Raw genomic sequence first — 25,527 nt, 5'->3', positions numbered from 1 at the left:
TCACACCATACTCGGCCGCCAAATCCCTCTGCTCCTTCAAACGCTCCTTGAATATCCTCTACAAGTAGCTAAATCTACAATGTGCACCTTTAGTCTTGTCGACCTCAATAAGAGCATCACCTGTATGGACCTGTGGGACAGGAGCATGCCATCAATGAGGATATGCAGCAAAGAGGCCACATCATCAAGTGTGACTGTCATTTCCCCAAACGAAAGGTGGAAGCTGGAAGTCTCCTCGTGCCACCTTTCCACAAAGGCACGGTTCAGACCATGGTCAATCATGTTGTAGCTGGTGTCCTGTAGCCAACCAAGGCCGGTGCCCTGCAATCTGTTCTCCCACCATCGTGCAGCCATGATAGGTCTGGTGTCATCATCATGCATCACTTCTATCTTCTTTCCGTTGCTGATGCATTTTAATTTTCCACGCCACTGCAAATAATTAAAATTAATAAAGTGAGTTTAAACTGATGGCTTCACAAACATATTTAACAATACATAAACAGACAGTTTCAGATATAAAGTGAGTTTAACATTAATAAATACCACACCATCAGCCGCCTTCCTGGCCACGTGCACATGGTACCTCCACAGCAGGCCAGTCTCGTGTGGGCCACCGGGATAGTCATCTAGTGGCTCAGGCTCCACCACCTTCTTCTTTCGCCTTCGCCGTGGCTAGGCATCTTCCATTTCCTCGTCCATACCATGCAGCTCCTCCTCAAGCTCCTGCTCCTCCATATGCTGCAATTCCACATCAGGCTACTCTTGCTCCATGTCCATATTCTCTTGCTGCTCCGGCTGATGCTCGACATCAGCACAACGTCCTCTACCACCCCGACGCCTCGGAGGAACACCACCTTCCTCCTGCAGCCGTCGGAGACGCTCTCTCCTATGGGAAGCATGCCCTGCCTCCCTTACGCGCCGAGTATTAGATGTTGAACCATCTGTAACATTCAAATTAGGGTAATCAAACATCACAATCAAACAACACAAAACAAAAGCAAAAAAACATTATGGGTTTGTCTGGATTTCAACTTCCGGACAACAACAACCAAGTCCGGAAAACGAAATCCAGATTGCATCCGACCAGAAATCAAAAAAAAAATCGACGAAATTAACCATGCATATGTACAGAAATCGAACTTACCTTCCATGATGTTTGAAAATGGTTGAAATGCGATGCTTTTGATCAACAAAACTCCAAGTTTGGACAAGATTTGTGGTGTTCGGGACTTGGGATAATGTAGAGAGAGAGAGAGAGAGAGAGAGAATGTTGAAAGTGAAACCGTAAAACTGTAAAAATGGGCGGTGAAGTTCCTTTTATACTTCGCAATTTTCCGGATTCTATATTCCAGAATACGCATAGATGTTCCGGATTATATAATCCGAAAGGCGTTTTGGTAATTTGCATAGGGCGCGCGAGAAGGCCATAAGGTAGGAAAAGTCTTAAATAGATTGTATGCATGTTTGGATTTGTTAAATGCAGTTCCTAATGGATTCATTTGATTAGAATTGGGTTTGAACTTTTTTATTATTTTTTTATAAAATTGGATTTGAATAAGTGGAGTGATTTACTCCCTCTTCCCATAACAATTGTCACATTTACTACAAAATAAATGTTATTTCAATGTAACATTAACTTCTTTTTTATTGTTCAATCAATAGTTCATGTGAAATTAATTCGATAAAATTGTTTTCTCGTGTCTTCATCTATTTTTTCTTTTTATTATTTGAAATGACCTAATGCGACTATTTTGTGGGAAAGAATGATTAGGGAGTATGTTCTACTAATATTTTTGCTCTAAAAATAATTTTCACATAAACGTATGATAAGTTTTTGATCCCAATGCTAAAATTACTTTTAACTGTTCTGTAAAATCAAAATTTGCATTCAATATCCGCTTGGCTACAAAATAATTGAATGCAAGTATACTAATCCTATTAATCTTGAAGGTCATTTTTCACATCACAACTGTGCTTCCAAACTTGCAAAAACTTTGTGCTTGTTATAATCAAATGTTCATGAACTAAATTGAATAGTCTGAAATGAACATTTGGTTTGGAGTGTCTGTCCACCTCAAATTATTTCTTTGTTTGCTTATAGGATACTTATATTCTCTTTCTTTTATTGTTTTACTATTTCTTCCATCATAAAAGAAATGCGCTACTTTTTTTTTTTTTTTGGTACAAATAAATGAGCTACTCTATTAACATAAAAAGAAAAAAAGAAAAAAATGAGCTACTCCAACGGTAATGTAATTGCTTGGATGCCCTTCAAAATCGAGAGCACATAAACGACAAATGTCTCATTAAACTGAGTCACATGTGGAAGGTAATATCTACTATATTAATGAAGAAAAAAAGAGTTTTAATATTATTGCATTTTTCGGGTTAGGTTTAAAGTCAAAATCACTTGTTAAATTTAGGCTTATACTATCCATCTAAATACTCCTGTGTGAAAAAAACAATCTAAGCAATACGACTTTCACAATGTTTTATTTGCTTAAATGTTTTTTAGATCTATTTTATAACACTCATGAAAATAGTTCTCTCATTTTAAAATCAAAATTTTTGATCGTCAAGTATTAAATTAGTTGCAATTTTGCTTTCAACTTAGATTTTGACCCTAAATATGATGATTTTTGGCTACAACAGTAATCATTTTATTGCTTAAATTGTAATTTTGAAAATAAAATACCACCATAATCGACAAAAATCTTAAGAGTGTGCATGTTTTATATCTTGATAGATTTGTAAAAATTATGGTAAACTCACCGTGATACATAACATGCACATAAATATGGCTTTTGTAAAATGATTGTGGTTTATCATAACTTTATTAAATATGTTTATGTTACTTTGATCTCATCTAAAATATTGGTTTAATTTCATCAAAATAAAAGTACAGGTGTTAATAAAATTACAAAATGATCAATAATTTTGATTCGAATAAACATTTTCTGATAGAGTTAAAGTATAAGTTCAATCAAATGACAAATCATTTAAAAGAATTTAAGTTTAATTCCTATATGAAATAATATTGATTAAATATTATATATCTCTGTCCGAATTTCAAATTGCTAGAACCTCTTCCCCTGCACCGAAGGTTAACAAATAGATTCAAGTAGCACTACAAAAGGCAATCTAATCACGTTATTGGTAATCATAATTAAATTTAAGAACAACTTTTTAATATTTGTATTCTATAGTATAATAGAGTAACCAAAATAAATGAACATGGGAAACTTTGGTGTTTGTCTTGTTCATCAAGCGCGTACTATACAACAAGGAGACAAAAAACATATAGTGAGATTTACGCCTTTTAATGATAGGCGAAATTTTATCTCAAAAAAAAAAAAAATGATAGGCGAAATTTATAGGGAAGGGCCTTGTCTTACTCTTTGTACATAGTTTTGTAGAGATTGCGGGGCATGCATCGTAAATTACCGTTATGGTTTGAAATAAATTTAAAGATGAATCTACGAACAAACTTACAGTATTCAAGTTAATGGCATATAACGACATAATGCCTACAAAAATATATGATAAAATTAAAGTGACCGGAATATTCACGACCTCCGAATCTGCAACGTTGACCTCCGAATCTTTGATTGAATAATCGATCTTTCAATATGAATCAAATGAACACCGCACGAAGACGGAAAATCAAACAACGCCGCACAAGACGACGAACAACAAACCACCACACTTAGATGATGAACTCACATAAAAACCTAGATCTACATGAAAATCACTTATTTAAATTGAAATAGAGAGAAAAATACGAAGATGAGTGATTTCAGGTCAAGAATAACTCAAAACCACCCTTGAAGAAACTGGAAGATAAAAGAGAGAAAACTAGGACTGGCTTGTTGAAGAAGGAGATTATAAATTTGTAGATTAGAAAACTAGTAAATTGACGAGGTGGAACATGTTTATATTAGGTTTTTTTTTTTTTTTTTTTTGAAAAAAGGAGGAACATGTTTATATTAGTGTTTTCAAAAATATTGTTTATATTAGGTGTGGATCTAGAAACCCCAAATCCACGCGTGTTACGCATTTGGGCGCGGTGAGAAATTGTCGTTTATTTCGATTTTCTGAATCCAATCTCTGTCAACCTTGATTTGCCTCCCTACCTATTCAAATTAATACAATAATAATAGCAATACCCACATACTTTCTTTTTTTTTAGAATAATACCCACATACTTAAATCACTCTACTAACAACACAGTGATGGCAATACTATCTTCATAAAGAACGGATGGCAGTATTCAATTTGAAAGAAAGTGTTGGTAAAAAGGGCGTTAGTAGATTATCAAACACTTTTCAACACATTATTTTTTTTATTGGTGCATATGCTTCGACATGGACACCTAACATAACAGTGACACGAACACGTCGATATTGCTGATGTAAAAAACATAGGATACCTGCACCGCTATCTATTTATACATTGATTTAATTATAAAAGATATAAACTAAAGATCAAAATACATACATATACATCTAACATTTATTTCATTAAATAAAGTTCTATAACAAAATACATCTACTATTGAAAATTTTAAATGCGTTGGAATCAACTTTAATGTTTATAATCCCTCGTTGTTCAACATTTCTCACACGTTTTAACTCTTAAATCTATTGTGTGTGGAAGCAGAGATTTTTTTTTAGATATTTGTCTAAGTTATCTGCCACATCTCATATAAGTATTATATATTGTGATACGAACAACACTCAATAGAGCGTCGAAGTGAAGAAAAATACTACTTATTTAATACATTTGTGTGACATGTGTCATACGAATGTCGACAATGATGCAAGTGAAACAATGTGACATGCCTAATTCTAAATATGTTCATGCTTCGTATGTTAAAATCAATATAAGGTCCATCAAATCCATATAATTTTAACAGCAATGATATATGTACATTCATTTAATGACAATTTTGGTGACAACTTTGTTTCTCTCTTTTGATTGGTCAAAAACAATGAAGAGAGAAAAAAGAAAAGAGAATATAATAACATCATGTGAATATGAGAGAGAAAGTTGTTAATAAAATGGTTGTACAAATATCATTTCTTTAATGAATAAAAAAAAGAAGGTGAAAAAAATAAAGAAAAAAGTGAGAGAAGGAAGAAGGATTAAAGAAGTAGTGGTGGGGGGGAGCGTGAGTAGCACGTACGCGTGGGGGTAGAGAAGATATTAATGAAGGATGATTCGATTGGATGGTTATGCTATGCGGTGAGGGGTGGTGGTAGTGGTGAAGTTAGTAAGTAAAGTAACTATAGTTGATGATTTGATTTGAACTTAGTTACATTACACATACATCAGCGAGCGGACCGGACCGGACCGGACCACATTGATAACCCACTTTTTCGTTCTTTCTTCTCTTTCACAGATTCAAATTGCTGGATGCTGCTGCTGCTGCTGCTACACCAAGCAACCAACACCTTCATCTCACTCTCTCTGAAATAATCCCCAAAACTCCTTTTCAGATCTCAACAACAAGAGGTACTCACCGACTTCCTTTACTTCATTTCTCTTCTCTTCTCTTCCCTCGTTTTCAACAATCGAACATGATTTTCTTCTTTCTCCTCTTCAATGCTATTCACACTACTATCTTTCCCCTTCGTTCTTTTCTTTTTTCATTCACACTTGCTAGATCTGACTTCAATCAACTCATTTTGTACTATTATTCTTTTTTCTTTCTTCGTCTCGTTATTATTAATATTACTTGTTGATTATGTGTATGTTTTAGGTTTCTTTATTTGTATTTGTATTTGTATTTTATATTTATGGATGATGGAATATGATCTAGTTGCATATTTGGATGGATTTGATGATGCTGATTGGTTTTCACTTAATTGAGCGAATTTGAAGTGCCATTTTTCATGTAGTTTCTCTAAATACTATTTTACTTTCAGGTTCAACTTCATTTGTTTTTCATTTGAAACTTTCTAAATGGGGGATGCAATTGAAGGTGATGCGTCTTTGGATTATGCTTCGATTAACATTTTTCCAAATCAAAACAGGTCAGTATCCGCAAATGCAATGGTAATATTTTGACTTAGAATAGAGCCTCCTATGAGGTTTCCAATTACAAACAGTGTTGTCAATTGCTGAAAATAGCAACTCATTCAAATGCCACTATGCTATATGGCAGCATTTTATATTAAATAGCTTATCGCAGGTCAATAGCAATTTGTTCATATTTCGCTATGGTGTAGCGCTATCCTGCTGTAACCGCTTTCTAACAACGCTGATTAGAAATAGAATTTGTCACATGAACCTGTCTTAGTTTTTGTTTTTTTAATAAATTTGTTTTAAGGATTTTTTCCTCATTGTAGTTGATTTTATTTTATATCGTGAGGAAGAAATCTTTTGGAGTGATTGTGTGTATTATATAGCTTGACTATATAAAGATTTGAGAAGGAAAAAAAAGAATGGAGGAACAAAAGAATCAGAATTCTAATTTGAATTTTAGTGGTAAATTTCCAATTTTATTCCACCTCGAGCTCCAACACCATCATCATTCTAATGGGTTTTTACCATTTTTCATTGATTTTGAAAGAAATTTGCATAATTAAAGATGAAAATATCTTTCAATAAATATAATAATTTCAGAGACATCTTAATTGTATAAATTTGAAGTTGTTCTTTGACAAAACATGGCTTTATCACTTATTAGCAAAATTTTACTTATAATATGTCTTAGACTCTCAACTACTGTACTTATGTACTCTACTAGAGCAATTATAATTTGTAGTACCTTTGCAAGTTAGTTCTTCCTTCAGCAGATTCAATTCTGCATTGAATAACTCACATTCAATCTGCCATGAATGTTAATTTTATTACATTTAATCTGTTAATACTCTATCTTTACACATTTCCCGCCATGGTGGTTGCATAGGTATGAGGCATATGTCTGCAAGGGGAATCAATCTGAGAAAGTGGCAACTGGGCATTTGGAACACCTATTGCCACATTTACCTGGAATAAATGATTTGCATGCTAAAGGATTTGATGCAAACTTTGATCTTAAATTACCAAAAGATCTGCATGCTGCTGAATGGTTCTCAAAAGAAACTGTAAAAAGGTTTACATCAAATGCTGGTTTATTGTTTATTTTTATTTAGTTGCATTTTACTTGTTGGAAAATTTTACTAGCTCTGATATTATTTTGACTCTCAGGTTCCTGCATGTTGTTAGTTCACCTGATTCAATAAATGTCATCAATACTATCATGGATGAGATGTCTCAGTTGGAGGATTCGAAAAAATTCCATGTTTCTTTATACGGAAAGGTTATATAGTCTTTCTTTTAATAAATCAAAACGAGACGTGTTTAGCTTTTTATTAGTTGTCTTTTGAAATCAGGACTGTCAGGATAGTGTTGGTTTATTTTGCTAAATCATTCACACTACTACCAATAGATCAATCAACTTCTTCAATTTCAATTATCTGGTGTTTTTCTTTATTACATTACATCATATTCAACTAACAACTTATTGCATATGAACAGCCTGAAGTTAGCACTGTATCATCCGATGCTTCAAAGTATGTTCTTATGACTATGATATTAGATTTATCAGATGTATATTGGTTGCATCTACTATTAAGTTTTCTGAAAATATGTTGCCAGGAATGAATTGTTACGAGCAATGGATCTAAGACTCACAGCTTTGAGCAACAAGTTAGCTGAAACATTTAACAAGGCTGCAGATGCTAAATGCTCCCCTAAAGATATGGCTTATTTAGTGAAATTCTCCCAACATTTTGGTGCTACTAATTTAGAGTAAGTTTCAGACAAATTCATTAACATTCTCTCAGAATGTGTGACTGCAAATACAAAATTGTGCCTATATGATTTTATCTTGCACTAAGATCATGGCTCTGTTGTAAAGCATCTTTTCCTTCACTCTGTTTATGTTCTCAGGTATTCTTTGTGCAAGTTTATAGAACTGAACCAAAAGAGCCAGGATGGTGGTCCCCTGAACAATGAAACTACCATGCCCACATGTGATGTAACTAATGTGTTGAGCGATGATGCAAGCAGGGCATTTAAAGACCTGCAGATGTCCAAACCTTCAACTTCAGATGCACCAGTTAAGTACGGTGTTTCACCAGCTAAAGTTGCTCAAGTTGAGAGATACAGTTCAACAGGAAGTGAGGAATCTTCAGACTCAAGTGAAGAGGACCAAACATCTGCTGAGAGAAGTCGCTCCCTAGTAAGATCTGTAACACCCAGAAGGTCAGCATCCCCAATGCGAAGAGTACAAATAGGAAAAGCTGGGCCCCGCAGAGCTGCTGCATTAACTATTAAGAGTCTCAATTTTTTCCCTGCTAGATCTTATAGAGATGCCGCTGAAAATGGTTGTGAAGGGGAAGTATCAGAACAACCTTATAAGAAGACAGAAATTGATGTGAGGAGGATAACTGTGCAAGATGCCATCAGTCTTTTTGAAAGCAAACAACAGCAAGACCAATCCAAAGATATTCAAAAGAGGAAGTCATTAACAGATGTGTCTCTTAGTACAAATAAATCTGTCTTGAGAAGATGGAGTTCAGGTATGGGGGAAACGTCTGCTCAAGGCCAGCCAGAACACGGTCCTGAAGATCCTGTTCCGGTGACTTCAAATGATGCGATACATGATGAGATTCCAAAGAATTCTGAAGTAGAAATGGTGTCTGATTTTATTTCTGAAAGTCACAATAACAATGAGATCCCTGACTGCGATGCCACACCAGAAAAACAGAAAAACATAGATTCTTATACTGTAGATAATCAAGAAGAAACCAGTCCAAAAGCAAGAGAGGAAACTATCAAAAAGTTAGCAGCCTCAGCAGAATGGAATCAAAGAAAGCAAGCAGAGTTCAACCAGATTCTTAAAAAAATGGTTGAAAGTAAGCCTGTTATATTTGGAAAGTCCCAGCCCAGTAAAAAACAGAACATCTCATCTGAGCAGAGAGGGCAGTCATATGATCATTATAAGGAGAAAAGGGATGCGAAACTCCGAGCAGAAAAGGTTGGAAAGCGAGTAGAAAAGGAAATTCATGGAATGCAGCAATTAGTTGATAAGAGGAAGGCTGAAATGTCCAAAAATTTGAGTGCAAGTAAAAAAAGTTCTCCCAAGTTACTTCAAAAACCTCTTAGAAATTCACCTCAGCCTGCAAATTCCCCAAAGGAAACCCCTAAACCCACTGTTGCGAAAAAAGCGTCTGCTAGATCATCATCAATGCCTGCTACTCGTAAGTCATGGTCAGCAACACCTTCACCCAAGACTTCTGGGACATCCCCTGCTAAAGGCCGTGTTGGGACTTCATCTGCTAGCAGCACCCCCATGAGTCGGAAGCCAGTGTCAACAGCATCTGTTCCCCAACCAAGCCCACAGAAGGAAAAATCTCAGCAGCGAAGCAGAAATGAGAAAGAAATTCAGACCAGTAATGCCAGGAATCTCAAAAGCACGAATGTGAAGCGGCAAACAGGTGTCCCAAGCAAGAGCAATGCAATAAAATCAAAAGTGACATCAGATTCTGGAGAAACCATTCCTTCAAGGACTACCATAGGTAACAAGGGGACCAAGAAAAGCAGTGTAGTTCCATTGGAGTCAAAACCATTTCTAAGGAAGGGTTCTCGAATGGGGCATGGTACTGTTGATCCTAACAAGAAAAAAACTCCTCCTAAGCAGGACAAATCTCACAGAGATGGTGAAGATCGTATTGAAGATCCAGAAAATGAGTTGATTGTTAATGCTTCTGACTCGGCCAGTCGGCATTCAGACGGGGACACTATGACACCTAGTCATCATAATGCCGCTACAGAATCTGACACTCAGAATCAGATAGATAACCATTTGCTATGTGGTGAGACGGAAAACTTAGACCCGGATCCTAGTGATGTCTTGGCATATACAGAAGAATCTTCTTTGAATGTAAGGAATGAAGAAGAATCAACCATATCACCTTCAGCCTGGGTAGAGACAGAAGAGGATCTGGAGCAGCCAAAGCCATGTGAGGATAGCACATTTCATTTTCAACCTGCATCTCTGGCCAATGCTGCACCAGCTGGATCAACTAGTCCTCGTGTTCGTCATTCTCTATCACAGATGCTTCAAGAAGAAATTAGTGAACCTGACATTTGTGAGTGGGGAAATGCTGAGAACCCTCCTACCATGCTATACCAAAAAGACGCACCCAAAGGTCTGAAAAGACTTCTGAAATTTGCTCGGAAGAGCAAAGGTGATACAGGTTCAACAGGTTGGTCTAGTCCATCTGTTTTTTCTGAAGGAGAAGATGATGCTGAGGAGTTTAAAAATTCTAATAAAAGGAATGCTGACAATCTACTGAGAAAGGCTGCACTCAATGCGAAAAGCTATGGACAACCAAAAAGTTCAGTACATGATGGATATGACTATTTAGGTACTAGTAAAATTATCTAGTAGATTTCCCGTTAGGTTTTGTCCTCTTATTTTTGCCTTTCTGTTTTAATTTACTTTCTTGCTCCTCATTTAAACCCAATGACAATGCAATAAGTTTTGATGTCCTCAATGTTGTCACATTTCTGGTAATTACAAATCTTCCCCTAACATGTGCCTTAATGTCTTGTGCTGAAACTCTTGCCAGCATAACCTCATACATTTGCAACTTAGTTAAACAAGCGATGCTCTACTTATTTAGTACTCAATTTTAGCCAGAAGTTTCTGTGATTTAGTTATTTCAGACATATCTTGGTTAAACTTCTAAAATTTGTTAATTATAGCATCCTTGCTACCGGGAACTCTAGACTGAAATTAAAGTAAAAAGGATAGTGCCCTAATTTCATGCTGCTAGTTTCTTTGTGCTGTCTTTCATGTTCAGCTTAGCTGATCTAAAAATAAGTTGTGCTTTTCAGATTGAGATACCTTCCTTCCTCGTGTCAATATTCTCATCATTTATAAACATCTGTTATGCAGCAAGAGATGATGGAAAGGGTTCCCACAAGATGCAAGGCAGCCGTGATTCAGGGGCTGGCACAGCCACAAGAGGTCAGTCTCCACTCCATGACTAAGAGTTGTAAAAATGATTTTAGTGATCTTTATGCCATGGAATTGCACCTTTTTTTTTTTTTTCCGAGTGGTGATGATCCTCAATAATTTATTCTAATGTTCATGTTCCAGGATCAAGGTCATTCTTTTCACTTTCAGCTTTTAGGGGTACCAAGCCCTGATTCAAAGATTTATTAATGGCATGGGAATTTTTTTTGCTATGCCATCATCTCAGGAACATGTCCATTTCAGGATTAGTATATGGAGTTCTCCCTTTTCCTCCTGCATGTCTTGCATCAACAATTGCTAGATCAGAAATAATTCCAGAGGATTGGTGATAGTTCTGAAACGTAGTTGGGTTGGGTGGAATGTTGTAAATTCATTAAATTGTGTCGAGCTATTCTATTTATTTGCTCTAAAATTATAATTCATATGGTCCTGCCTTGGCTCCTAGAAAATTTTCCTATCGCTGGATTCCTTTTCTAATGTTGTCAACGACCAATTGGTCGTATGGTTGCGTCCCTCCATAATACCGTTGCAGATAACCAATGTAGTTAGTAATTGCTTATAAGAAAAATGTAGTTAGTCTCCTGTATATTATTGTTGTATAGCTTTTTCTTGTGACCCTTATTAGGGGGCTCCCGAAGAGACTTCCCGACCTTGTAAAACAAAAAGTTTTAGGAGATATACTCTAAGTTTAGGGAGAATTATCAATTTCAGCTATAAATACAGTTGGATCAACCAAAAATTGACTTAACTGGTCTATTTGGACCAAATAAAGAGTGTTATTTTTCCCACCCTACTGTCTTCTCACGTGCCCTGCAACTAGCTTCCGACCTAGCTCTTGCTCCACTAGAAGATTGATTATTGGTAATAATCGAAGTGGAAGTCTCATTCCTATTTTGTCGATTTCAATTTTCAATGGATAGATTCGGATTACATAATTCGGATGTTTTTACACATTCCGGATTATATAATCCGAAATATGTAAATCATCCCATTGAAAATCAACAAATAGGGTGAAAAATGATGTTTCCGGATTACATAATCCGAAATGCGTTAAAACAATTCGGATTTTATAATTCGGAATGTGATTATATGGAGGATTTCTCTAGTATGACCAATACTTTTTTTTTTTTTTTTTTCTTCAGAAACAAGCTTTGAATTGCATAAAAAATGGTTGGGAATATTTTGTTCGGAAGAATAAATCCTTGGAACCTGGTGTTGGAGTATTTATTTCTCTACATAACAATGCTCAAAGTATGAAGCTGACATATCCAGAACTCTAGTGATGAATGAGAAAAGTAAAGTTTCAATACTCACTTCAAAGCATTAGAATCATGAGTCATGAATTGTAAAGATTTCAAATTTCAAATTAACTTGCCTCATCAAAAGCTTAAAAAATATCAATGCTTGGTTGGTGAATTGTGCACACAACAATTCCCCCTGTGTTTCTCACAGTTCGCATCACAATAGCAGCAACTCTAGCATCAAGGCCTGATGTTGGTATTGAAGGGTTAGCAGCATTCCGTATTATATAACCTGGAATGTTCTTAGGGTAATTTTGGAAAAAAAAAATAGGGCGCGCGAGGAAAAACATAGAGTGGGAAAAGTAATGCTCCCAAATAAATGGACTAGATTTTAGACTTAATTCATCTCTATAAGATGAAAATTGCTCAAACCTACTTATGCTAGACTAATTTTTTTTTTCTCCATTCAATTCCCCACAGCCATTACTATTGGAAAATTGCTCCTCTCATCTAAAATTGCTCACTCCTATACAAACTGACGAAAATATCCCTCACGCGACTTAAGTTACGCATGTGTTATACCCAACCACACATGTGTCATACCGAGCTTGACTTAAGTCATGTACGCTTCCACTGTCCTCCAATTTTAAAGTGCTTGTATGAAAGTGATGCAAAAATTAAAATACAATCCCATTTGTTGTCGCAATCATCAACCATAATCAATGAAGTAGTCTGTTTGTTCAATGTCAACTCACAAAACCCAAGATACTCAAGCCCCTGCAAAAAAAAATTGATTTTAGTAAAAAACTTATTGGACATATGTACAATTTTCATTGGTACATCAATTTAAAATAAAAAAACATACCAAAAATTCGCAAGTAACATCATATGGATACAACCTCTTCTCATTGGAAAACCGAAAGTTAGAGAAATGTTAATTTGTGCCTTTAGAGCACCTTTAGAGCACATATTAAAAATTCCACTAATAAAAATTATGTATCGGAAATTAGTGTTAATTTATTGATCAAAATATTTAATATTAATTTGTTTCAATAAATTCTTAAATGATGTTTAACATATGCCCTAAGATAGTTAACATTACCCTTTGTTTTAACAAGATAAAAAGTCAATATTTAGACACACTTATAGACATCAAATGAGAGACATTGATGACAGAAGATTTTGGAGAACCGAGAAAGGAAAGGAATTTGGACGGTCTGTGCAAGGAATAAGCGCTAGTAATGGTTGGGATTGAAATTCTTTTATGGTTTTTATGAAATTTTCTTGATACAAGGGGAAATGATAGATACATCAACAAACTGCATCAAGAAAAATTTCATTTCCATTCTCTTCTTAAAACCAACTTTAATTTATGTAAGAATATGGTATTTCAGGATTGAAAGTTTGAAAATAAAGACGGGGGCTGGGATTGCTAAGCTGGTACCCTTGCCTTTTATAAAGGTCCTCAATTAAAACTTTTAAGTCATCATCAATCATCACCTTCTAGGATCTCCGCCACGTTTTACGCCCTATGGTTGGTGCTACAGGCTTTTGTAATAAAGGACCACCCTTCAAAGTTAATCTTTACGACTCTCCAATGTTTATTAAGCTCAATTCAGTCTTTAGCTGTTGCCTTCGCCATAGAAAGGGACATTCAGCACTGGAAATTGGGTTGGAACGTCACCTTCCTCGCTATAGCCTATTGTGTAATCCTCTCAATTTGTGCTGGTAGGGAATTTATAGCCACAGGGGTCGCACTTTACTTAATGACATGGGTTATAGAGAAGAAAGGATCTGTGTTTCTTTCTGATTATTACAATCTTCTCCTCTATAATTCTCTTACCTTGGAAGGTAATTCTATCTACTGATTAATTAATAAATTTCGAAACATCTATCTAGTTTTGTCTTTATTTGTGTTTGTTAATTCTCAAATTAGATTTTATTTTATTTTATTTTTTGCTCTAGTTATTGTACAAAGTTACCAATAAAAAAGAGTAGTATATGATATTGTAGGTGGGTTCATGTTATTGTAGGACTGTACAGTGTAGTGTGGGGAAAAAACAGAGCAAACACAGAAGGCATTGCATGCAACGCTATTGGAATAATGATGACTCTTTTTGTAGTCGCTTTGTAATAAACGAGTTACATTCACTTCAGATACATTCTCTTATCTTGATTTTTTTTTTTTTTTTTTTTTTTTTGACAAATCTTATCTTGAATTTTTCTTTCTCTTGAATTAAGTATCACTTTGTAATAACCAATTTTTCTTTTATCTTTATTATATCTTACGACAATAATAAAGATTAGGATATTTCATATCTCTTGACAGTTAATTTTAGATGACTGCTTTGAATTCTTAACCCTTTTTGAATCGGATGGGTTCTTCTTGTTAGGTGTGGTTCATCTAAATTTACCATATACGAACTCATAAAATACCAACTCGATGGCGTTTAGGTTGGACCTTTATAAGTTTTGGTCCAAGATGGACCGATGAAATTACCCGTTATGCTCTGTTTGGTTCTCTTTGGCATAATGCTTCCCATATTCACGAGACTACGCTATAAAAGAAAAGATGTCCTGGTAGGAACGTAGTAAGTGTTATAACAATATAATAACTTGCAACAATTATCAATTTTCCTCGAGAACCAAGTGTGTGACATGTAAATATCGGTACCCCCTTCTGACTACAGCAAAGCCTCAAATTCCATCCAGACTGATCTTGAGACAATCTCTCAAATATATCTTCTCCCCTTTAACTACATCGTCAACAAAATACACATCTCTGTAAGAGAGAGCAAATCGAAAACACACCTGAATATATCAATTCAAAGAATGTATCTTATTTATGAGAAAGAAGCACTGACTGTTGAGCAGCTTGGATGAGCATCGAGTAATTTTTCTTGAGGTTTGACCATTGTAGATCTTTCACACCAAATGACCTATCATTTAAACTGTGATTGATGATTTTTCTATCACTTTATAGCCCACTTTGCTGGAAAAGCATTTGATTGGAGAGATTTCACTGAAATTTCTAAATTTCTCTCCTAAGGTACTGAAGATAAGGAAAGACCAAGTCTGCATGAAGTCCATAATAACGTGAGAAAATAGCACCTATTCGACCAATGCTGTTGACAGCACTATTGTCACCCAAGGAAAGTTGGACGGATGAAAGCTTCACAAGTTCATAAGCAATAACGATATCATCAGGATCATATATCTTCTCCAAAATCTGCAACGGAAAAAAGAATGAATTACTTTAACCATCATTCTTGGAAAGTCTGATTAGATTGATGACATGACCATATGGGAAATGCATTCACTCAAACAAAACACAATACAACAAACAAAAGCTTGCTTATGGGTGCATCCATGGCTCTACAAGACTTAATTCAATAACAACTAATCTGTAATTGCAATCGTCAATCTCAACAAATCACACAGCCCAAGCTAAAAACATTCCTATGATAAATGCTCACGACCTGTATGGCTATGTGCATTAAAAGACCTCTCATTTCTCAACGGCACCACAGGTCACTCAAATTCTGCCCAGGACATATATAATAGCTCCTCCTAATGAACACATAAACCTGTGGAGCATACTAGATCACGCTTCCCCTCTATCCCAAATGCAGCAACTCGCCATTTTTTTATTTCCCTCTCCATATGGCTACGTGCACTTGGTTATCACGTTAATTCTCATTGCACTTCTCAGCGGCACCATAGGTCATTTCCCTCTCCATATGGCTACATGCACTTGGTTATCACGTTAATTCTCATAGCAAGGCATCCATTGTAAATGCACCACGATTTCCAGTGTTACGCTACAGGTAGGGCAATTTTGTGAGTTCCACCAAGATTATTTATATTTCCACTGCCGAAAAGTTACTTGGAAACTGTCAAGTCCTAGCTATTCAGAAAGAGATACTAGTAGCTAAAAATATGCCAATAACCAAACTTCTACTCCCCCGTTTTTTTTTTTTTTTTTTTTTTTTTTTTTTGCTTTTGCAGAAACCAGCCAAACTAAGATAGCAGGCTTGTTAAAAAGAAAATTACCTGAATAGATGCTTTACAATGATCCGCCGATAATTGTAATTCTCCCACTAAACAAAAAGCTTGGGCAAGGTTGTCTTCTGCCTGCAACAGCAGACCATGACAAGAAAATGAAAGTTAAACCGTCATATTCACTCATCCTATCTCTGACTGTGTGTTTGGATTAGCATATTCTGAGTTAAATAAATCTTTTAACCAAGCTTCAGAAGAATGCTTTTGCAGAACAAAACAAAAAACTACGCCAAACATTTCATGAATCTTGTCATACTATTATGCATGCCAAGTTTGATATTGTAGGAGAATCATAATATATCTGATTTGATTCTCCATGATTTTACTTTATTCTCTTTATTTTTATTTTATTTGACTATGTAATTATTAGTCCTAATTCACAATTAATAGGACAACTACTAGTGTAATTTTTTTCCAATATAAATAGTCCAACAAACATATGAAAACTGTACTTAGGATGGAGAACTTTTGTGAAGGCTTGAACTCACCTCTGCAATAACCTTATTGCATGCATGCAAATTTGATCTAAGCAAATGAAGAGATCTCAAAGCGTCTGAAATGGAAGTATTTGAAATTTCTTTTGACAGTATTGCATCCTGCAGCCTGTCATTTCCATATTTCAGTCTGTAAACTGTTGAAAAATTAAGCAGCCATCTAATATTTACTATCAGCTCATGCAGGATTGATAACTGGTGTATTTATCTAGCTAGCCTCCAATTGGAAACTATTCAATAGTAGTTCTGAATAATTTTCAAAGGTGAGGGAAAAGCTGTAGTTCAGAAGCTGTTATTAGGGTCCAAATTGAACAGTGTGTACCTTTTTATGCATATTAAGGCTTTATCAACTGTTGCACGTGAAGACTCCAGATCACGGTAAGAACTGCATTTCAAACAGAATCCGGGTTGAATATGAATAGAAGCGTCATTTTGGTTAAATGCATGAAGACAAACTTCATAGATGTCATCGTTCTTGATAACCTGAAAAAACGAAGTGTTTTAAAGGGAGAAAATAGTTCAAACATAGGACCATATATCCAAGCTCCCAACTCCTAAATGCTAAGCAACATATGTGACAGCACAGAAATGCCAAGTCACTCAACTCTACATACATTCATAATGTAGAAAAAAAGTAGTAATTAAGTATTGATAAATGTCCCTCAAAGTGGCTTACTTTATCAGCAACAGCTAGGTGTTTAATTTTCTGCTTTTCACATTCAAGTACTCTGCTTTCCAACACTGCGCCAGAACAATTTGGGTTCACACAATGAAAAGCATTGAGGACGATGTCAGATAGATTGACTTCTGAACAACCAGTACATTGACAATGAAATGCGTATTCATCTTTTAGAAAACTTTGGCGATCTTTACAATCCCACAACCCAACCTGCAAAACAGAATTTTATCTGTATATTGAACCATTGAACAAGGTGTTTATACAGCAGACTTGATTGTTGAAAGTCTGACGAAACAAATTTTTTTCCCATGTTTTGATTTTTTATTTTTTTTATGTTGAGTGGAAATGATCGGAAACCATATGTCGTGGAAATACAATTCCTATAACTTCCTAAAAGCTCAACAAAAATTTGTTACAATTGCTTCAAAATGGTCGTATGCCAAGATTGGGGTCAATGCTACTCATGTATAGAAGTGTGATTCATTTCAAAGGCATATAATTTCTTTTGTCCTTTCCTCTAATTTTATGTGGGGGAAGACTACATTTTCTCTATGGGAAGATCAGTAGTCGCAGCAATCTTCTATCAGTGGGCTTGGGCTTGTACCAGTAGTAACAACAATACCTGACCTAACTCTTGGTATAAGATAATTTTATGTGCTTTATATCATAACGCACGCTGTATCAACCTACTACTATATTATTTTGAGCCTCATGTTTGCCTATCGTAGCTAAAATACCCCTCAATGCCATTATTAGCCATAGGAAAACTCACTCATGATCCTTCTTTTCACTCTTAAGCTTTTGAAATTGGTTTCTTGACAAGACAAGAGAGCCTTTTCAGCCATGTTGTCAAGAATATGAACCATGCAACCCCAAATGTGCTAATTATGAAATCAATATTTCAACAGAAATTTTGCCAGGTCACTATTTTATATATGCTTCAAGCACAAAGCGCATCTGTGCAAGGCATGCTTGAGATAAAAATAAAACTATTCTTTAACAGATCAAGCTTTAGGGATGCTTGATTACTGGCTTTCAATATCAAGAAAAATGTATAGACATAATTCAAAACTGAAATCTCAAACCAAAAAACTAACTACTAATAATAATTACAGGTGTTAATCTTCAAAAATAAGTTACCTGTGGACCGTAAGACAATTCCAGCTGACACCCAGCTGCTACGGCTTGTGTTGTTCGTAAATAGAGTGTGCGCGAAAGAAAATATGCATGAACATTTGGTTGGCAAGAATGGTTGAATAAACTGCCAACTTTATAAATAGCTTTGCCCACTCTGACCTAGGAGATATAATGGAATATGGCTCAGAATCACGAAGGATATCACCCACAAAAAAATTGCCATCACCAATAATGTCTAAATTATCATAGTAGGACTTGCAGTGCAAAATGCATAAATATAGAACAGGCTAATAAATGTATGAAGAAAGAAAATATGCAACCAATTGATAAATATATGTGCAGCGAAACATGTACCTGTTCCACATTACTAGTTAAATGTACACTGGAATGAAATGGAAATCCTCCAGACTGATCTGACAGTCCATGAGCGTCTATTGATTTTAAACGAACAACAGTCATACAATTCACTTTAATCTGAGAAATAAGTATGACCACCTGTATTGACAAAACAAGATGAAACTTGGTTATGATTTATTATTCTAATGATTATATCAAAATAAATTGATATCTTCAACAACAAATACTTGCCCTATCATATTGAAAAAAATATTCTGCTACACAAGGTTTATGATGGTTCTATTATGATATGATTGTTATGTTATTGTACAAATAGACACATCCATACCCAAAAAAAAAAAAGGAAAAAAAAGAGTGCCAAAACAACCTGTAATATAGAGATTCCATTGATGGCAAGCATAGCTCCATAAGAATGTTTAAGACAATATAACAATACAATGGCGTATATATGTGAATCTAATTTACTTTCAAATGGCATATGTTCGTAACAATGAGAAAGCTCCTGCACAGTAAGAATAAAAGCTGTAAGCATCGAGATACCTATAATCAGATAACAATGATGCAATCAGCTAACAGAAATGCAAGCAATTAAAACATACCAACTTTTCCACAAAACTTGTGATATCTCCAGATGAGTTCTTTGACAAAAACTTCGCTAGAAGTCTGCCAGCCAAAACTATGTCAGAAGGCAGTACAGCAGGCCAATGTACTCCTTGACATTCATGTTTATGTTCAGTAACATTACCAATCTTTTGCTCACAATCATTGTATTGAATCACTTCGGCAGCATATTCAGCAAGATCGTTGGGTAAGTTTTTAAGAATGTAATTATCTTCTGTGGATATCATGAACATTTGCCCACCTGCCTTTATTTGGCATTGGTGGGAGCAATACAATGGTATTGAACACGATATACAAGGAACTCTATCAGCAGGTAGGTCGTTCAAGCAATAATGGCAATGAGTTTCACGACATTGCTTTAATATTACCTGAAAAGAAAAACAGTATCAAGTTAAACAAACCCATTCATCTCAAGGAGACTGTGGATTAATGCTTATAAAATATGGACAAATTAAAATCATGTTCCTATTTGCTTACAGAATCGCCAATATAAGCAAACTCTTGTAGTTATTATAGATGACAAGTATGAATTTGCTTTGAATTAATTGGGTTTACAAGTTTGAGATCTGAACTGTTAAGTACAGTTCCAAGGGAGGTCAGGAGTCTCCAGTTCTCTGAAAAGAAAACCAGGCAATAAAAAAATGCTGAATAACAGATCATTTGCAATAGAACCTCCTGTGCTTTCAATTGAAGCACTTATTTCCCTAAACTTGCGAGATTGTAAAACACACATTTCTACTTTCCATTTATCTAAAAGCATTCTGTATGTGCACGTGTATGATAAAATAAACTCGATATTAAAAAGAAAATAGTTGTTTCTTACCATAGCATATGGTTCTTCAGCATGAACCAACGAACCTGGTGAAACATCAGATGGCGGCACCATGCCTCTTCCTTTATCAGGTACGGAGACACTTTGCAGCTTTATTTGAGGCATCTCACCTGCCACAAACGCACTGTACCATCTTATTATCTCAAAAAGAGAGGAAAAATAAATGGATCTTTCATAAATAAATGCAAGGACTAGACCATAGTATAGAATGCATACGGATTACACCATATGTAAAAGAGCATTGAATAGTGGTCAGGGCAAACAAAATGTGACCAACGAGGCACTGATTGTTTCTGAACAGCTTTACATATTAGAAACCTTCGATTGAAGTTTTCTAGCATATTAGTTTCTTAATATGGGATTAAAATGAAGCATTTGATGTAAATTAGTACTGAGGTAAAGTTCTGAGAGAAAGGTTAGTTCAAGAAACACCTAACTCATCTAGCATACAATCTCAAACGCTTGCACACATTTCATTCCAGGAATGAGAAGAATAACGTAAGGTCCTCTTGATGTATACAAGTGACTTTTTGAAGGCTTTTTAGGGATGGAAAATCAATTGTAAAGAGAAAGTAAGCCACATGTTTAAATAAAGGCAGGGGGCTTTCAAGGGGAAGTATAAGTCTATTTCTGCTCCAAAACAGTGAGTTGTTCTCCCTAGTCCATAAGGTGCATAATTTAATTCTATAAGGAAAAGGGTTTTTTGGCTGAGTTTCTTGGAGTTGATCATTGAACCTTAGTTTCATTCATCTTCTAGTATTTTGCGTTTGAATCTATTTTCTCATGCTTAATTCTGGGGAACTAAAGGTATCCAAGACTGAATAGGCACCTCAAGCTCTAAGCCGATATAAATATTTCAGTCTTTTCTCGGCAACCCTATTTACCTACTATTGCTGTAGGCTCATCTCCACATGTATCTTAAATCAACATACTGTTTCCAGGATTGAAGTACATTTCTGGTTTTTGGCATGATTAAGAAATGGTTGTAGACATATATCTTATGGACAGAAAAGTTGAAAACATAAGCAGACCAAAGAATCACACAGAATTCAAAAGTGAAACATGATGAATTCAAAATGCAACATGCTACTTTTTAAACATACTTCAAATGCTATTACTATAACAAAAGTGCCCTCAACAAAGCCTTGACCAATTTGCTAGTTGCTTAACAAGGAAAGTTTCTTACCCGTAGTACTCAAGCTGTTCTCCTTCTGTCGCGGCTGTACTACTATATCTGTGCTCTTGGATTGGTCTAAAATAATTTTCAGCTCACATTCTATTTGTCGCTTCCCTCCTGTTGATGATTCGACACTCTTAGCTATATTTAAGTCACAGATTGCATCTCTATTATTTCCAAATGCAATATTTGCCTTTCCTCTCCTATACCATGCCTGCCGCCAGAATAATAAAGTTATCCAAAAGAAGAATAAAAACTAGAAAGAAAGTTTGCATCGTTATTCTTTACAATAGCCAACTACATCAAACTTCAATACACACAACAAACCTGAAAAGTTTGTAAGTGAAGTCAGCCCCAATAAACTTTCCCACATTTATTGCGCATATGAAAACAAACCTAATACAAATAAACTATGATTACAAAAAGGTAACTGAAGCAAAACACACCTTTGAATAGCTCGGACATATCTGAAGAGCTCGATCACAGTCTCGCAAACATTCTACTAAAAGATTCATTTTCTTCAGCATGGCCCACACACATAAACATGAATAAATGGAAATTACATCATCAAGACTTGTTTTTCATAATTAAAAAGTGATTATGAATGTGGTTAAGGCTAATATCAAAAAAATTAAATTTAACTTACATGCAATACAGTAGCTCGATTAATATACAATGTTGCAATGAAATTATTTTCAATTTCACCAACTTCAAAAGGAGCTTTTTGCAATGCCTATATCTCAAATTGCAAAAACAGTTAATAAAAATAAATAAATAAATAAATAAAGTAAAGAGAGGATGTTATCATTATTAAATAAAAACAAAATTAATACCTGGGTATAATAATCTAAAGCATTTGCATAATCAGCATTAGAGAAGCATTGATTACCAAGTTGCTTATACTTCAACGCAGCTTCTTTGCTTTTCCCGCAAAGAGCATAACTAGGGTCTGCAAGTTGAGTCACAGTCTGAAATGGCAAAAGAGTAATTACATTGAGAAATTAGGGATATGGTTGAAATGGGAGAAGGCAGTACCTGGTGAAAAGGGTCGAAATGAAGAAAGAAGTGATGAAGAGAAGAACATGTGTCTTGAAGAGTGTTTACAGTGCTATCCCTAATTGCTTGTTTTAGTTTCTCTGGAATCGCACCTTTCAGAGTATCCATCTTCTTCCTCTACACCACTTCCAACGCTTTTGTCTTTGTTTTATTTCCCTCTCTTTCTTCTCCTTTTCCAACATCAAACGACCTCTAGTGTTGTTTGTGCTAATTTGGAGCTTAAATCGTTTTTTCGTTTTAATCTTCGTAATATTTAGTTTTTTTTTTTTTTTATCTTTGATGTCAATTTTGTATTAAAAAAATTGATGCCACAATAATTATTGGACATCTTACAGAACAACCAAAAATATACAAAAAAAAAAAAACATAGATCGACACAAAAATTAAAACAATAGAACGAGTAAGAACACAATGAAATTATAAGAGTTGTCCTAAAATACATGTATAAATAACATTTTTCCGCGGCAAACACAATACACTTCATTATATTCATACGAGATATGTTTATTTGAACATTCATTTGTGGGATAACTTTTGTGACAACCAAATATATACAAACAAAATTAGGTATATGCACGAAAATTAAAACAATATAGAAAAAGTCAAAACACAATGTAAGTTTGAAAGAGAAAATTATCACAAAAGTTATAACAAAATAGTTGTACAAATATTTTTTTCTTAGGGTGTTTTTGGATCGAGGGTTTAGGAGGGGAGGACTCACTTTTTGTTTTTAAATTACGAACAATATAAAATATTTTTAAAAAATAAATTAAGTGTTTTTGAAGTATTATATGATCATTTATCATATTGATAATTCAATTTTCTAAAATTTATTTTATAATGTCCATAATTTAAAAAGAAAATATAAACTCTTCCCTTCTAAACCGTCCATCTAAACACACTCTTATATAATGGGTGAATATCATATTGGATGATGATGACGACCACTTGCCACATTAACATATAACACATGCTGATATGGTATGAAGTGAAATCAAAACTAATACATGAACAACAAGCAACAAATATTTCTAAAAAAAAATAACAAGCAACAAATATTATATTATAAACACTAACTAAAATCAAAGTGTCTCCATGATTTTGTTGAAAAATTTTAATTTTTTTTCAAAAACTATTATTATAATATTCTAAAGATTTTCATAAAAAAAAAATCTTTTAAAAATATTAAGGTTACCCTTGAGTTGCTTAAAAGAAAAGTGTTGAACCTAAAATGTTTTATGTTGAATACATTTATTTACTAAAAAGAAAATGTTTAAATACATTAATGTAAGAGTGAAATGAACAAGTTTAAGTATAGAAGTCATATTTTTCAATTATTCTATTTTTATGTTAAAATCAATTCTTCGAATAAAATACATTATATATAAAAATCAAATATGTCAACATTAATCTTATATTATTATACATCAAAGTGCGACCATACTAATATTAATGTACATGATTTTATCAAAACTCTACAATTTAACATGTTTAAACAAGAGTAGTATAAGATGGATGACCCCTTAACAAAAAATTTCAAGGACTCTAAAAAGTCCGTGCTGCACTTCTCCATCCTTTTTCTTTAAATGAAATTAATTTTATTTGCTTTAAAATAAACCAAACATACGTCTATCTTTCAAGAAATCACTTAGTTGAGAGTTTTTATCTTCAATTTCAAAAAATTCGATTCGAGATTCGTCCGACATCCAGAGAATCTTTATGTGTGAAGTGTTTTTTTTTTTGTTTTTGTGATGGTCGAGGTTTGAACCCGAACTTTACATATACTATGCATTGTTTATACCAACTAAGCTACGCTCACGGGGACTCTCATTCCTTCCGTTGATTCTATCATTTGATTATTACAGCTGTCCCTATATCATCAAAATAAAAATTACATACGTCCTTATATGCACTGTCTTTTATCGAGCTGAATAGTAAACGGCAGGCAAGTGAACAATTGGTGGTATTTTAAGAACTCTGAATGGAATCCTAGTATGTTAAGCTTAACATATCCCAGAACACCAAGAGCATATCCTAAACATTCTTCGAACAGACAATTATTTTTTTAATATGCAAAATATAATAGACCATTAGACCAGTTTTGTGTATCTCGATAACATCCTGTCTCTTAGTTTTAAGGATTAAATAAAATTTCTGTCTTCAAACACACTATATTAAATTTTAATTTTGATCCATAAAAATAAAAATGGGAGTTTTCACCTTCACAAAATTGTTTGTTTCAACCCATCAAAAAACTTGATCTTTTTTTTTTTTTCCTTCATTTTTGGACCTTATTGGACATAATTTTAATACATTCTTCACTTTTCTTGAACATATCATTTGGACATACTAAATAATAAAAATTTAACACATCTTGAATATAAACGAGTCACAATATTGACATTAATATGAAGACCGAAAAAACTTATTTAACCTTAATTTAAAACTTAATTATCAAACGTACGAAATAGAAGATAAATAACAATTATGTTCTTCCCTATAAACAAAACAATTATATTCTTTTTATTTTAAAAATCTAATGGCAAACATCAAATTATGAAAAACATAGTTTTTACATGTTGGAACTCCCGACCCATCACATCGGATGTATACACAACCTTTTATCATTTTAGATTAGTCATGGGAGATAAGAACTTTTTTTTTGTTAAGTTGTCTAATGATTAGAATTATATATTTTTTAAGGTGAATCCAGGATTCGAAATTCGACCTCTGTGTAAATAATGCAATGTCTATTATACCTAGCAAATGAGTTATGCACTTATGCTCATAGAAGCAAGAACAATTACGTTCTAATCCCATCTAATCAGTTTTTCTC

The 25,527-nt window shown here is 34.3% G+C and overlaps 2 protein-coding genes across 6 annotated transcripts; one reads left to right on the top strand and one right to left on the bottom strand.

Annotated features, from left to right (window-relative positions):
- The first annotated feature begins 5,149 nt into the window (after nucleotides 1-5,149).
- On the top strand, nucleotides 5,150-11,621 carry LOC11425218 (COP1-interacting protein 7). 2 transcript variants are annotated; one of them, XM_024779543.2, is made up of 10 exons: nucleotides 5,150-5,272; nucleotides 5,402-5,514; nucleotides 5,928-6,035; nucleotides 6,914-7,099; nucleotides 7,195-7,306; nucleotides 7,525-7,559; nucleotides 7,645-7,797; nucleotides 7,939-10,421; nucleotides 10,955-11,026; nucleotides 11,159-11,621. In XM_024779543.2, exons 3-10 carry the CDS (start codon nucleotides 5,965-5,967, stop codon nucleotides 11,206-11,208), a joined length of 3,162 nt encoding a protein of 1,053 aa, XP_024635311.1. In that variant the 5' UTR covers nucleotides 5,150-5,272; nucleotides 5,402-5,514; nucleotides 5,928-5,964; the 3' UTR covers nucleotides 11,209-11,621. The 2 variants fall into 2 exon arrangements, with proteins under 2 accessions (XP_024635311.1, XP_013461466.1); XM_013606012.3 differs by lacking the exon at nucleotides 5,150-5,272 and having other exon boundaries at nucleotides 5,304-5,514.
- A 3,121-nt stretch (nucleotides 11,622-14,742) lies between these two features.
- On the bottom strand, nucleotides 14,743-22,906 carry LOC11418507 (SET and MYND domain-containing protein 4). Of its 4 annotated transcripts, XR_003010440.2 has the most exons (16): nucleotides 22,671-22,906; nucleotides 22,469-22,603; nucleotides 22,282-22,368; nucleotides 22,082-22,153; nucleotides 21,645-21,849; nucleotides 20,450-20,568; nucleotides 19,605-19,994; nucleotides 19,373-19,507; nucleotides 19,003-19,143; nucleotides 18,652-18,807; nucleotides 17,509-17,721; nucleotides 17,155-17,315; nucleotides 16,827-16,941; nucleotides 16,330-16,410; nucleotides 15,141-15,505; nucleotides 14,743-15,032 (listed from the first exon to the last, which is right to left on the bottom strand). XR_003010440.2 is itself a non-coding variant. In XM_024779545.2 (15 exons), exons 1-15 carry the CDS (start codon nucleotides 22,797-22,799, stop codon nucleotides 15,308-15,310), a joined length of 2,337 nt encoding a protein of 778 aa, XP_024635313.1. In that variant the 5' UTR covers nucleotides 22,800-22,906; the 3' UTR covers nucleotides 14,743-15,307. The 4 variants fall into 4 exon arrangements, 3 of the variants coding, with proteins under 3 accessions (XP_024635313.1, XP_024635314.1, XP_039687630.1); XM_024779545.2 differs by having other exon boundaries at nucleotides 14,743-15,505; XM_024779546.2 differs by having other exon boundaries at nucleotides 14,743-15,505; nucleotides 22,469-22,584; nucleotides 22,671-22,869.
- Between the last annotated feature and the right edge of the window lie 2,621 nt (nucleotides 22,907-25,527).

The sequence above is a fragment of the Medicago truncatula genome, chromosome 3 (assembly GCF_003473485.1).
Source record: "Medicago truncatula cultivar Jemalong A17 chromosome 3, MtrunA17r5.0-ANR, whole genome shotgun sequence".
NCBI lineage: Eukaryota > Viridiplantae > Streptophyta > Magnoliopsida > Fabales > Fabaceae > Medicago > Medicago truncatula.
This window is presented reverse-complemented; position numbering and strand designations above follow the sequence as displayed.

Bases quoted from the DNA above. Each gene is read 5' to 3' on its own strand.
- LOC11425218 (XM_024779543.2), top strand. From the start codon at position 5,965: ATGGGGGATGCAATTGAAGGTGATGCGTCTTTGGATTATGCTTCGATT. The intron at 7,560-7,644 runs GTATGTTCTTAT...ATATGTTGCCAG, and splicing joins GTATCATCCGATGCTTCAAA to GAATGAATTGTTACGAGCAA. The intron at 10,422-10,954 runs GTACTAGTAAAA...TCTGTTATGCAG, and splicing joins TGATGGATATGACTATTTAG to CAAGAGATGATGGAAAGGGT.
- LOC11418507 (XM_024779545.2), bottom strand. From the start codon at position 22,799: ATGGATACTCTGAAAGGTGCGATTCCAGAGAAACTAAAACAAGCAATT. The intron at 16,942-17,154 runs GTACACACTGTT...TGGAAATGACAG, and splicing joins GCCTTAATATGCATAAAAAG to GCTGCAGGATGCAATACTGT. The intron at 15,506-16,329 runs GTAATTTTCTTT...TTTCCGTTGCAG, and splicing joins ATTGTAAAGCATCTATTCAG to ATTTTGGAGAAGATATATGA.